Genomic DNA, 12944 nt, shown 5'->3' with positions numbered 1-12944 from the left:
TTTTATTTAGCTAAAAAAGTGTTATAGGGTAAGCTGTTTTTAGGTAGCACAGTATAGTGAGACACTCACTTGTCTTAAACACTCGCTTATCATATGGGTAGCAACCAGAGTCTTTACATTTATCATAAGAAGGTCAACTGTTGGCAAGTCTGGTCGACCTACAATTACATACTCATGTAATCGATTCCGCTACGGTTGCCAATTTTCAATCCTCACAAAAGAAGAATGGAGTGAAAATTGGTTCCTTGAACACCCTACTGAAGTTCAATTTTCTCAACACAATCACAAGCTAGGCCAGCCTCAAGAAGGGCCGCAAGATGAGCTTTTAGGAGAAAAAGGACCACCTACGTGTAGCAAATGCCATATAATAGGCCATAGAAGAGGTTCAAAATCTTATCCATTAAATACAAAAGTAGTCCTTGATAGTTATAGGTGGTCAGTAGCAATGCAGCAGGAATTTTACAGTGGGTGTTGCTGGCTAAGCACATGACCCGTGGCTGTACGGACCCGTCCCCCTATTGACCGCCTTTGCAACAGTGACTTCTGTAGGCTGCCGCACTGTATAACGAAAATGGGCTAACAACTCAATTGAATGACCTCGGTCGATACATTCCTGAAAATGATCATCCCGGGGCTCCTTTGAATTAGTCAGAGCCGTACTGTTGTGCATTCGGCGCCGTTAAACCTTTCCCTTCAAGCAACGATCTCAAAGGTCGCCTTTACGCCAAGATGGTCGGTAACCCACGGCCTTTCAAACCCAATAGAAAGCAATTCCTTTCGAACTTCTTCTTCTTCTTGGTCTGGTTCCACATCAGCACCAAATCTCTCAAATCCTTGAAGTCTGAGGCTGTCGCCACAGAAAAACACTTTATCCATGCGTGAACAGCCATATAGTAGACGAAGCTCAGGTAAAGCTTGTTGCCCCCACGTATATGCCCCATTATCAGCACTCCTTCCATCGCCCTCTTGGCCGCCGAGTTCCAAGTATGCATCTTCAAGGTCGTTGTCTGAGTGGAGAGACCTGTCAAATGGCTGAATGGCGTTGAAATCGCCTGTAACGACGGCACCAGCGATACCTTCAGCGTGCAAGTAAGTCGCGATAAGACGCATCTGTGCTGGGCGCATGGGTGGCTCCAGTACAAGAGACTCGAGGTGTGTATTGCACAACCGTACCTTTTGTCCCCCTGGTAACACCGAAACATCAATGAATAGTGCGTCTCGTTCCATTTGGGTAGCCGAGTAGTGCACTCGAAAGCAAGATGATATCTCGAGCCGGCGGTCTATCAAGGAAGCGGTGCCATACGCGCCAGAAGCCCAAGCCGAGGTATCGATGTCTGTGCAGTAAAAGCTGTCCCGGATCCAATCCTTTTCACCGATAGTCTCCAAATCCAACGGTACACACTCTTGGAGGTTGATAGCAACCGCTGTATCATTATCAAGTCGATGCTGGCGAGTAAGCTCCTCCAGGTGCTTCAGAGCAGCGTTCATGCGAGCCTCGCCATGAGGCAGCATAAAGTCGATGTTCCAGCTGTACACCGCCAGCTTCATTAAATTGGACTTGTCGGACGACGACTGTGATGATTGAATACCCTGCCATCTACTTGTTTCTGGGCTCCATACATAGAAGAATTGCTTCCATGGTCGATCAGTTTGCCACGGAATTGAGGACGTTGGCTTCCTCATTTCCATTGTGTGTTGAATCGACTTCTGAACAAATTCTTCCATACTCTCTAGAGAAGATTGGTGAAGTTGTGTTTTTCGTTGGATATACCTGATATTTAATATGATTCTACCACGATGAGAGGTTAGAATTCGTCGTGCGGATTCATCAGGAAATAGCATAATGTGAAAGCGCAAATTCTGAGACGAAGGTTAGAACGAGCTGATCACGGACTGTGTCCGAGAGATCCGGGTGCGGGGTAGCTCATTATCTGACGGAAGATCCGAGGCAGCACAGGCTAGTCGTGAATGAATGAATTTATTCCGCCCAGAACGATATGCCTCATACGGCCCACAAAGTTAAGCCTCGTTAACATTATTTTCCGGCGTCCAGCCTTGAGCCCCTCCAACCTCACCAATTCCTACTCGCCACATTTCACAGTCTCGCTCGTCCCTGAGACAGGCCTGCTTCAAGGCTAACTTCTCCAAGTGTTCGGCCTCCACTGCGCCTACCCTGTACAGATACCTGTTGACCCATGCCATTCCCATTCTCAACTCTCTCCTGTAAAAATTCTTTCTTGGCACGCACTGTTAGTGCGGTGCTAGGAGCGGGATTTTCTGCAGGCCACGCGACCACACAAAAACTGCGGGGACGCTATCGGCTCCCTAACAGCAGTTTTCAGAGAAGGAATTTTGGAGAGTTCGCCTTCTCTGACAACACCTTTGTCGGATCTAATGGCGGCACCTCAGAACCAGAACGCCTTAGATATCGGAGGGCGATGCCCCGGGCATTCGTAGCGACATCCTTCCGATCAACGACGCCGATTGCGATGGGTTTTTCTCCTTTAAAGGCAAGCCGCACCGTCGGCCTCTGATCCCTTCCCGAGGTTTTTCCCTGCCGCCGCGACAGTCGACTACGAGCTACAACTTGGTTACTGGAGATTGTGGACTGCGTCAGCAGATGTAGTGATGCGCGAGAGAATTCTGGTCGGTGGAAAAAGTTCGACAATAGATTGCCCTCGAACCCGCTGACGGGTGACGGGCTTGAGAAATACAGCACCTTTTGTGCCATTGGTATGCTGGATGGTGAAGGAAGCGGGGTATCCTGTACCTAGCTAGCTCAGCACGTCTTTTGCTCCAGTAGGAGATTTGGCTTCGTTACAGCCACCCAGACGAAAAATACACATACATACATACATACATACATACATACAGCCATTCCCATTCGTGGTTGCACCAGGATGTCAGATTCGCGTCTCTTCAGGGCGTCAAATCTCCTAAGTGCGCATAAGGCTCCAGCGAGGTCACGACGAGGGGTTGTAACCAATTAATAAGCGTCAAATTAAAGGAACATGATCCTCGCCTATGTTAGGTGGTGATAGAAGTCCCAACAATTCCGGTTGTTACGAATTGCTGCATCACAGATTCGGCAGCCGTACCAAGTCTGCTTACGCAACTTCCTCTTTCCCTTCCTCTTCTCATTGTCGCTAACCTCCGTAAGTGGGCTCCATTCCGGAGCTTTTGCCCCCATCTCTCCCTGCCGACACCCCTTACAAGCTAGGCAGCTTGATTTGACATTGCGGTCAACGTGACTGATCTCACGATTCATGTGTTCCCTTTGTAATTCGGGCTCTCATAGATCACGCTCGTCTCCTGCTCGGTAACGCTGCCTTGCCTGACCATAGGCGATTGACCGTCGCATTTGCCTTTCCGTCGTCGCCAAGGGGTACATGCACGAGCAGTATATGGAGCTCGTCACTTGCTCGTAATAATGGATAATGAGTTTCTTGTTCTTTTGGTGCCGCATGAATCCATTCCGTTGTTTGTTGTGGGAGGACCGAAAGTAGGAAAAGAGGAGACGGAAAGGGAATAACTAAGAGGGAACGGAATACGACACTGTTCCGAAGTTTTAAATTGGTTCCGGTGAAACCACTATTCCGAGGACCGGAGCTAGAACTAGCGCCAACCGACGATTTGTCAGATGTATCTTCCATCCCGAGCTTAAGAAGCCATCAACCAATCGAGCAACGAATATGCTAGTCAGCTTCAATTGACTCCATGTTGAAAGAATCTTTCCTTCTGTTGTAGATGCATGTTCCGTCTCGAAGAGTCTTCTTTCCCACTGAAGGCGGATATTCCGAAACTGAAACACTTGCCCGTGTTTAAGTCGAGTCCTATAAATACCTTAATATAGCTGCTCATAGTGAACCAAGTTGTAAAATCAGAACCTCAGACCATCGCACTACCATTAGTATGCTGAAATCACTCATCAGACGAACGGGTCATATCAACCAAGGCGCCCTTCCCTTGTCTAGAGGACATAGAAGCCTTAGTACCAACTTTTCAGTGCCACTTATCATCAATGGCCAGCAGGTACACACTTCCGAATCTTTTCCAGTTACCAGCCCTTTGACCAATAAAGAAATATGGTCCTTTTCCTGTGCCAAGGATGAGCATATACAAAAAGCTGTCCAAAGTGCCCATAGTGCTTTCAAAGATTGGTCTAAAACGAAAGCTTCGAGCAGACGGGATATCTTCCTCAAGGCCGCTGATATAATGGATCGGCGACGGGCCGAGCTGGGGGAATATATGCATCATGAGATCGGCGCCAATAAGTTCTACCAAGATTTTATCCTTGGAGTCACAATTGAAGGGTTGCGGGATACTGCTGGTGGGATAGCTGGGGCTATGACGGGTGCTGCTCCGGAATCTATCCACCAAGGTATGCAAGCTATGGTACACAAAAAACCGTATGGAGTCGTGCTTGGAATAGCACCTTGGTAAGAAGGACCTCAGTACTTGGTTCCGTGGTATAGTAACGGGGCATTGCTAATGCACGATGGTCAAAGGAATGCGCCTTATAACCTCGGCCTTCGATCAGTCCTCTTTGCTCTAGCTACTGGCAATACGACAATTTTGAAAGGCTCAGAATATACACCTCGATGTTACTGGGCAATCTACGACGTCCTACGTGAGGCTGGTCTGCCTGATGGTTGTTTAAACTTGCTATTCCATTCACCGGCTGAAGCGGCTAGCACCATCGACAGCCTTGTTTCACACCCACTTGTCAAGAAGATCAACTTTACTGGTAGTACTGGAGTCGGGAGGATCATCTCGGCCACTGCTGGGAAGCACTTGAAGCCTGTCTTGATGGAGCTTGGAGGAAAGGCCAGTGCAATCGTACTCAAGGACGCTAATCTGGAACAAGCTGCTCGCCACTGCGTACAAGGAGCTTTCCTCAACGTAAGTGATTCTCGGTTCCTAAATATGACAAAACCGACCTTTACTGATAAGGTAAACAGGCTGGCCAAATCTGCATGTCCACGGAACGCATTATTGTTCACGAATCTATCGCGTCCGAATTCCAGGACCTCCTTGGCCATGTCATAAGAAAGAACTTTGGCACCGCACATGATACGCCTGCTGTGGTGACTTCAGCCTCGGCCAGTCGTAATCGCGACCTTATCTCAGATGCCATATCCAAAGGAGCACATCAGGTCAAGATCTTTGGGGATGAACATGCCCATGAGACGGAGACTAAGATGAGACCTGTCGTCCTCGGTAACGTAAAGAAGAACATGGACATATACTCACAAGAGTCATTTGGCCCCAGTGTATCCCTTTTCACATTTCAGACGCACCGTGAAGCGCTAGATTTAGCAAACGACGCAGAATACGGCTTGACTGCTTCGATTTTCTCTAAGGATTTGAAGGCAGCCTTTGATCTAGCTAATGATTTGGAGTCAGGGGCAGTTCATATCAACTCTATGACGGTGCATGATGAGTCTTCTCTCCCTCACGGGGGTGTAAAGGATAGTGGATTTGGTCGATTCAATGGTTCTCAAGGATTGGACGAGTTTCTTTATTATAAGACAGTTACCTGGATGGAGTGATACTTATATAGTTGTACTACATATTTGTATAAGCCAGCAATGAACCAGTTTTAAGCTTCACGCCCTGACCACTGCGACATCTTGCCAGTTCTGCAACTGCGCGAATAAGGCTGGCCTTACCATCTGGCTCGTTAGGCCGGCTCCTTTAAGCCACTGGAGGGGCGATTGAATTGAGTTAATGACCACCCTGATTGCGATATCTATGTTGAGAGCGATTGCTACTCTTCTGGTCGCAACAGCGAAAGATAAAGCTGCTTGTGCAGTAGATATTTGAATCCGATTTGGGTGGAGAAGCTGGAAACGGCGTTTCGTTGCTTTTTCATTTTTTATGGCGCTTGCTGATGGCTTAGCAGTATTAAACTTCTAGAACCCTCCCTTTGTATACGCGTATTCCCATAAGTAGTGTTTCAGGTCCCAGTCAACATAAGCCTCTAGAAGCGAAGGATGCAAACCGTTCCGCGGAGATTATTAAAAAGGTCTACTTCTCTTCTGTCGCTAATCTGCCCCAACTGCAGTAGTGCCGCCTGACAACCAAGTTGACCTAAAAACGGGACCGTCATTGGATCATCTGAGAGGCTGCCTCTGTCAGACTGGGGATCTATGCATCTGGAAGGTTTCCTACGATATTAGCCTCAGCTTTCCGGCATGTGCATAGCTTCATGGGGTTGCTCCGGTAGTCCCTATGAGCACCCGCTCATTTCGAATCTAGAGATTGTTACCATCCTTATTATGTTCACATTTTCATTAATGACGCTCGCGGTTACGTCGTATTTACCCTTATTTCACCCAATCACTTCTGACTCACATGTACCTTTCTTGAGCCCATGAAACACTCGCTCAGCTCACCCCCGATGTGGTGAGTACTAAGAGTATATAGAATACATTCATGTAAACCTTCATAGGCTTTAGTTTACCAATTGCCAATAAAGCTTCTTTACCTCAATATGCCTCACTCGTATTATTGACTGCTAAGAGGCCTGACACTTCGCAATTGCTCAGCATCATGCCCTAATCATTTGCCAACATAATCCTTGTACGGACTAGTTTATTCCTTGGGAACCACAACCGTCGTAGGGTAGTCAAAGTAACTTGGGTATCCAATCGCTCCAAGACGGTATACCCGTCTGTCGACAACATAAGCTATAGTAGTGAATATTATAGATCTCTACCGCGCGTCTCGGCCTTAGTTTCTTTTAACGTTTTGAAGATCTTGAAGAGCTAGAATGATTCTAGCCTTTTTGTTATCTTATGACATCGCAGGTGGTTGAGAGTCAATTGATTAGACAAAAATGATGTTAGGTGAGGGGTTTTAGTGACACTTGCTTGTGGTCTTCTCTATGCGAAATAAATGAAAGTCTGCGCTGCCTTATTAAACTTGCTTTCTAGGTTTTCTTTATGACCGTAATAGTAGGTAAAGTTCTATTACACTAAAAAAAAAAAAAAAAAAAAAAAAAAACACCCCCCATACAGACACGGTATGTGGAATATAATATATACTAGTTACTCCATTTTTGTCATCAAGACAGGTCGTAAATACAAAGTTAATTGCGCTCTTTTTGCCGGTCAAAGCAGTAAGTTCTGGAGAAAATGCCACCATGTTTTAACGACATAACCATATAATTATTTACAAACAGAAAGGTCATGCTTTCCGATATTACATAGAATAGATGAACTTAGGAAATGGAGGCTTAAATAAGACAAAGTAAGGAGGCAGTGGAGAAACAGAGCGTAAGCCATTGTTTATAAAATCGGTAATAAGTCAAGTACATAGTTGTAAATAGTTACATAGTAAAACGCTTTGCTAAAGGCACCCTCCCATACCAAGCGCTACGGTATGTATTATTTAGAAAAATACTTACCAGTACGACAGTTGCTCAGTGTGTCCGTAAAATGTCACTTTCTCGCCCTCCCAAACTCCGTGACCTTGGGAATAGGCCTCAGTGATCTGGTATCCGTCTGAGCCAGGAAGAGGCCGGAGTTCGCTCTTCTTAATAGCCTGGTGGATATGAAAGCTCGCTTCTCGAGAAGGCAGGTCTAATTTGAAGTTCTGGAAGTAATTCTTGCCACTCACAGGGCTTTTCCATACATCCGTGGCTGTGGTGGTGTTTCCGACTTCGAGGACTTCGTGGATGCCGTTAGGGTGCCAAACAGTTGCCCAAGCGGGGGTACTGTAGGGCCTCTCGACGGTAGCACCGACAACCCATCCGTGGATGAAGATGCCGTTAGATAGGTAAAGCCAGTATCCCCAATGACCTCCAGAAATGCCAAATTCACCAGATTGCCTCTCGAAGTAACCTCTAGATTTCCCATGGTCGATTTCCACGTCCTTGCCATCGATGTTGATTGTGCCGCTGAGGCGCAGCGTAGGATTTCCCTGGTCTCGGTTAGCTAAACACCACTTGAAGTCTGATCCTGCACATACCCAATACCAAGAGTAGCCAGGAACCAACTCGCGAAAGTCATTGCCAGGGCTTGAAAGGGTGACACCGCCGTTTCCTCCGATGTATAGGTTCTTTCCAGTAGGAGTCATGTGCACGTCCAGCTTCACTCCAGCGTAATCACTTGTGACATGCATAGCGGTATAGTTATCCCCACCCCTTGGGCTAGTAAGGTTTTGTATTTCGGAGCGCAGGTTTAGATACTCGGAGCTTCCAGTGCCTGGGGCGAAGACGGTTGCGCCGGTGGAAGAAAGGTCTTGCAAGTCTTCCACTCGGAAAATGCCAGTGGTCCGGCCCCTGAAAAAGTTCGGGGCCAGGGTCGTGTGATATTTGCGGCCATCAACGGTTGTGAGCCAAAAGAGGTAGAAATAGCTCCATAACACGGATTAGCCAAAAGCCCATTTTGCCATATTGCAAATGACAATAACATACCTATTCAAGTTCTCAGGGTTCTTGTCGTCTAGCCAAACCATTGTTTTGCGAACATCATATCGTCCGGCGTGTGTCTTCAGGATGCGTCAGCTGTGTTGCTAGGTAAGATGCTGCTATAGTCTGCACGGGAGCCTACACCGTCATTGTCAATGTCGCTAACCGGAAAGTCCGGTGGCGCAAAAGAAGGAATTTTGAGGGCGTTGGCGGCAGTCGCCAAGGTCAGAATGGCTGCGGCAAGGAAGTGCATTCTAAGTCTCGGTTCTATTCGATGATGAGGTTTGTAGTGCAAGACATGGAGAGCGTAGCACTCTTATAGCTACAGTTACTTGAGTAATTTTAAGAATAATCCGCGGACACGCGTAGGTTTACGCCAAGCGATACGCGTATAGTGAATGCGCCCGTATTCATGATGTGCGATAGATCAGCAGGTCCACATAAAATCTGAACCGATGCTACCGTGATCGACGTGTTATGTGGATCCCTAAGATGCTATCTCTTTGACCGGCATAAGGCATCCAAAGGTCACTCGCCCCGCTTCGCCCCACTTATTTCGAGAGTACCTGAGGGGTACGTAAAGTTCTCGTCAGACAGCTTCTTTATTCAACACCACCAAAATCATCAAAATCCTCATATAAATTGACCCTAACGAGTCTCAATTAAAACAATGAGCTCCCAAGAGATACATATACTAGATGATCACAGCTTTGATAGCCCGCCTTGTGTGATAGCTGCTAATGACCCCACCGGCACACCTGATTTTCCGCCCGAAGAGGGCTGCGGTGATGATTTTCAACCTTTCAACCTAGAATATCGTGATTTTCAGATCAACCATCTACCCCAGCAACCACTTGAATTATTCCAGCTTTTCGTACCTATTTCCCTTGTACAGTCATGGGTTGGATATACTGAAGACTGGGCTTTTTTTTTGCGCTGATAATGGCGTCAAAGATAGCTGGAATACCCCCCTTTCTGACCACTCGCGATTGCATGATTGGGAAGGCATCTCCACCGCAACAGCCTATGTATGGCTTGGTATCCTTATTTACCTAGGAATTCATAGGGAAATATCCCTTGAGGACCATTGGAAGGCCCCCAGCCTAGGAGATCAGCGCCCCCTTCACCCATTTACAAAGTTCATGCCGTTACGGAAGTTCGAGCTGATCACACGGTATTTCCGCACTTTTGATCACACCAATCTCGATGTGAGCGATGAGAGAGATCTTCCAAAGACCTTCCCAGCGGCTGAAGAGTGGTCTAAGCATATACAAAGGGTGTCTATCGAGCTCTATCTTCCAGGGACTAATCTGACTGTAGATGAGTGTATGGTCCCTTTTACAGGCAGATCAAAAGAGACAACGCTTGTCAAGGGAAAGCCCACACCGGTGGGCTTCAAAATCTGGGTTATTGCACAACAGGGCTGCTTTCTGCAGTGGCTTTGGCATGTGAAGGCATCACCAGTTGTGCCTGCAACAATCAAGCTAAAGATACCGAAGCCGTACGGCAAGAAGGGGAAGCTACAAACTGAGATCCCTCTCAGCAATACACAGAGCGTCGTGGTTCACCTACTAAAAAGGCTGTCAACGCCTACACACCACGTCTTTACAGATAACCTCTTCTCATCGCCGCGGCTCTTCCGCCTACTTCGGCAGCTTGGATACGGGGCCACAGGCACAGCCCACCCTAATTGTGGCATCACCGCCGCGATGAAGCAGATAAAAGAGACCGGGAAGCTTCCTGACGGCAAGCCTTTATTATATAATAAGGTATATTTAATACCGACGAAGGATAAACAGGTAGGGACAACTTTACCTGTATTTCCCTTACTAATCTGTCTCTTTCCCTTCCCTCTAGGTCCTTCAAGTCGCTTGGAAAGATAGCTCTGTGGTCCTCTTCCTTATAACTGTGCACGGCGAAGCCCCTCTCAACCGCACACCAAAAAAGAGGAAGTTGCCCGCCAAAAGAGGCACAAAGGCAGAGGCACAACGCCTAAAGGAGGTCTTCAACGGAGATCAGTCTAGGATAATCCCTATTCCTTCTATTGCCGCTCAGTATAATGATGAAATGAATCACGTGGATCGCGGTGATCAGATAAGATCCTATACCTCATATCAGCATCGTTTCCGGCGTGGTCCTTGGCAGGCGTTACTTTGGTCTTTCCTCCTTGACGTTGCACTTGTGAATAGCTTCATTTTGCAGAAGAAGACCCGGCAGCCTCATTGGAAGCCCTATAGCACGCTTCGAGCTTGGAAGGAGTGCATTTATAACGCTATTTTCAACAAGTACGGCACCGATAGTCACACAAGGAAGAGATACTGTACAGGGAAGGAAGAAGACAGTGAAGATCTTCAAGCACGGCAAAATCACTTACAAAGAGATATCAATCATGTCTTTCGAGGCAGAAATAGCTCTTCACCTTGCCTAGCTTGCAAAGGCCTGCGCCAAGGGCAGCCTCGACCTGCCAAAAAGGGGAAAAAAGGAGGTTCTTTACAGCCAATATCAGGAAATGCACGAGGTCGGGTTAGCAGGTACGGTTGTAAAGTATGTGATGTAGCTGTTTGTAACAATGCTGACTGTTGGTACTTATATCACACGCCATTTTAGGTGTGAATGGAAGTACCTGTTGTCACAGTCATTTTGATTGGCCCCTCACCCCTGTCGTGACCTGATGGATGCCTTATGCCGGTCAAAGAGATAACGTCCGTCACCCACAGACTGGCCACCTCATTTTTTACCCAGCCACCCAAATTGTATATACTTTAAACAGCCATAACTCTATCAATTTAATTCCAATTAATTTCAAACTAACGCCAATCAATTCAGAATGCCTTCTTTTACTGAGAAAGATATAAGTGCTGCGCTTCAGATCGTTGCAGATTGAGTTTCAGTGAATAAAGCAGTAGAAGCTTATGGCATCAACCGTTCTACTCTACAAGGTCGGATCAAAGGAAGTACAACACCAAGAGAGGCCCAAAAAACGCGGCAAAAGCTCTCTGATGTTCAGGAAAGGCGTCTTAGAGACTGGATTCTCGTCCAAGCTGATCTAGGATGCCCTGTATCGCACCAACAAGTCAGAGAGTTCGCCAGTAAGATTGCTGTCCGTAACGGCTTTCCAGAAGGCGTTGGAAAGAACTGGCTCCAGGGCTTTTTAAGTCGAAATGAAGATATTAAGACTTTAAAAGGCAAGAAAATTGACTATGAACGATATCACGGAGCTTCTACTGAACTGATAAAGCCGTTCTTTATGTTGCTGATGATGCCGGCGATACGAATAGTCAAGCAGAAGAACAGATACAACGTCGACGAAGTTGGAATGATGGAAGGGATAGGAATGAACGGTCTATTCCTCGGCCACAGGCACAAGAAGTCAGTACTTATTCGTCAGCCTGGTTCTCGTGCCTGGATTACAATTCTCGAGTGTATCTCAGCAACCGGGAAAGTCCTGAGACCTACAGTTATCTTCAAGGGGAAAACGGTCCAACAACAACATTTCCCTGAGGGTTTAGACTCCCTAGATGACTGGGAATTCGCCTGTAGTGAGAAGGGCTGGACAAGCAATAAACTGGCGTTGATTTAGTTGAGAAAGGTCTTAATTCGGTCAACAACGCCTGAGAATAAGAATGAACCCTGACTTCTTATTCTTAACGGTTATAGAAGTCATATGACTGAGGAATTCCTTTAGGAATATTTTAATAACAACATATATCTATTATTTCTTCCTACTCACTCTTCTCATGTCCTACAGCCACTAGATGTTGCTGTCTTTAGCCCTTTAAAGAGAGCATACCGTCAACTGTTGCTAGATTTCACTTCTGTCGCTGATGACAGTCATATCAGCAAGATCACATTCCTATACACTTATGACAAGGCTCAGAAAGAAGCTATCACAAAGTCCAACATAATAGCCGGCTTTAAAGCTACTGAACTGTAGCCTGTTAATCTGGCGAAGGTCCTGAATGAACCCAATGGTCACAGAGACAGCTTCTCCCGCTGCTACAGCGAATTCGCCGGCCAAAGAGCAGGATTCCAGTCTCCTGAAGACTCCCCGGTCGTCTGTACAGCTTCGGCAAGCTCTGGAGTATGTTCCAGCTTCTGTTACGCAAGATTCGACTGTCAGGCTGCTATTCAGGAAGATTGGAAGTCAATTAGACCGTTACAACTTTGAGATTGAGAAGCAGAATAGAGAAATAACTATTCTTCAGAGGGAAAATGAAGAACATCGACCAAAACGGCGTAAAAAGGTTATCTATAACCCAAATGCTGAGTTCGCAAAGATTCCAGCGATTAAGAAGGCTCGAGAACAGATGTGGAGGACTTTACAGCCAGAAATAACGGCAAATAGAGTCCAGAAATTAAAACTTGAAGATCTTTGTACTCAGTTTCATTTAAATATTCACTGATTAGATTTTTCATTTGATATAAAAAATGTGGTGTTGAGATAATTAATTAATTGATCATGCTATCTAGTTCTTGGTGTTTTGGCTAAGGTGGCCGGTCTGTGGGTGACGGACGTTAGTACAGCACC

At 46.5% G+C, this 12944-nt stretch overlaps 6 protein-coding genes across 6 annotated transcripts; 3 read left to right on the top strand and 3 right to left on the bottom strand.

Moving 5' to 3' along the window:
- Positions 1-343: 343 nt before the first annotated feature.
- On the bottom strand, positions 344-2244 carry FOXG_15135 (uncharacterized protein). The gene has a single exon (XM_018395203.1). It carries the CDS (start codon positions 1840-1842, stop codon positions 694-696), a length of 1149 nt encoding a protein of 382 aa, XP_018255704.1. The 5' UTR covers positions 1843-2244; the 3' UTR covers positions 344-693.
- Positions 2245-4002: 1758 nt separating this feature from the next.
- Positions 4003-4116, bottom strand: FOXG_22001 (uncharacterized protein; the record flags this gene model as incomplete). Its single annotated transcript, XM_018402382.1, has 1 exon — positions 4003-4116. The coding sequence occupies one exon, from the start codon at positions 4114-4116 to the stop codon at positions 4003-4005; it is 114 nt and encodes a 37-aa protein (XP_018255703.1).
- Positions 4117-4215: 99 nt separating this feature from the next.
- Positions 4216-5552, top strand: FOXG_15134 (NAD-dependent aldehyde dehydrogenase; the record flags this gene model as incomplete). The annotated part of the gene is made up of 3 exons (XM_018395202.1): positions 4216-4439; positions 4509-4902; positions 4962-5552. The coding sequence occupies 3 exons, from the start codon at positions 4216-4218 to the stop codon at positions 5550-5552; spliced, it is 1209 nt and encodes a 402-aa protein (XP_018255702.1).
- A 1729-nt stretch (positions 5553-7281) lies between these two features.
- On the bottom strand, positions 7282-8786 carry FOXG_15133 (uncharacterized protein). Its single transcript, XM_018395201.1, has 4 exons — positions 8559-8786; positions 8423-8496; positions 7975-8362; positions 7282-7926 (listed from the first exon to the last, which is right to left on the bottom strand). Exons 1-4 carry the CDS (start codon positions 8667-8669, stop codon positions 7408-7410), a joined length of 1092 nt encoding a protein of 363 aa, XP_018255701.1. The 5' UTR covers positions 8670-8786; the 3' UTR covers positions 7282-7407.
- A 515-nt stretch (positions 8787-9301) lies between these two features.
- FOXG_22000 (uncharacterized protein) lies at positions 9302-11996 on the top strand (the record flags this gene model as incomplete). Its single annotated transcript, XM_018402381.1, has 3 exons — positions 9302-10185; positions 10274-10701; positions 11429-11996. Exons 1-3 carry the CDS (start codon positions 9559-9561, stop codon positions 11994-11996), a joined length of 1623 nt encoding a protein of 540 aa, XP_018255700.1. The 5' UTR covers positions 9302-9558.
- A 388-nt stretch (positions 11997-12384) lies between these two features.
- Positions 12385-12819, top strand: FOXG_15132 (uncharacterized protein; the record flags this gene model as incomplete). Its single annotated transcript, XM_018395200.1, has 1 exon — positions 12385-12819. One exon carries the CDS (start codon positions 12385-12387, stop codon positions 12817-12819), a length of 435 nt encoding a protein of 144 aa, XP_018255699.1.
- Between the last annotated feature and the right edge of the window lie 125 nt (positions 12820-12944).

Source organism: Fusarium oxysporum, chromosome 1 (genome assembly GCF_000149955.1).
Source record: "Fusarium oxysporum f. sp. lycopersici 4287 chromosome 1, whole genome shotgun sequence".
Taxonomy (NCBI): domain Eukaryota; kingdom Fungi; phylum Ascomycota; class Sordariomycetes; order Hypocreales; family Nectriaceae; genus Fusarium; species Fusarium oxysporum.
The sequence above is the reverse complement of the archived record's forward strand: the minus strand, read 5'-3'. Positions and strand labels throughout refer to the sequence as shown.

Bases quoted from the DNA above. Each gene is read 5' to 3' on its own strand.
- FOXG_15135 (XM_018395203.1), bottom strand. From the start codon at position 1,842: ATGCTATTTCCTGATGAATCCGCACGACGAATTCTAACCTCTCATCGT.
- FOXG_15133 (XM_018395201.1), bottom strand. From the start codon at position 8,669: ATGCACTTCCTTGCCGCAGCCATTCTGACCTTGGCGACTGCCGCCAAC. The intron at 8,497-8,558 runs GTAGGCTCCCGT...CGCATCCTGAAG, and splicing joins GCGACATTGACAATGACGGT to ACACACGCCGGACGATATGA. The intron at 7,927-7,974 runs GTATGTGCAGGA...AACCGAGACCAG, and splicing joins CTGGCTACTCTTGGTATTGG to GGAAATCCTACGCTGCGCCT.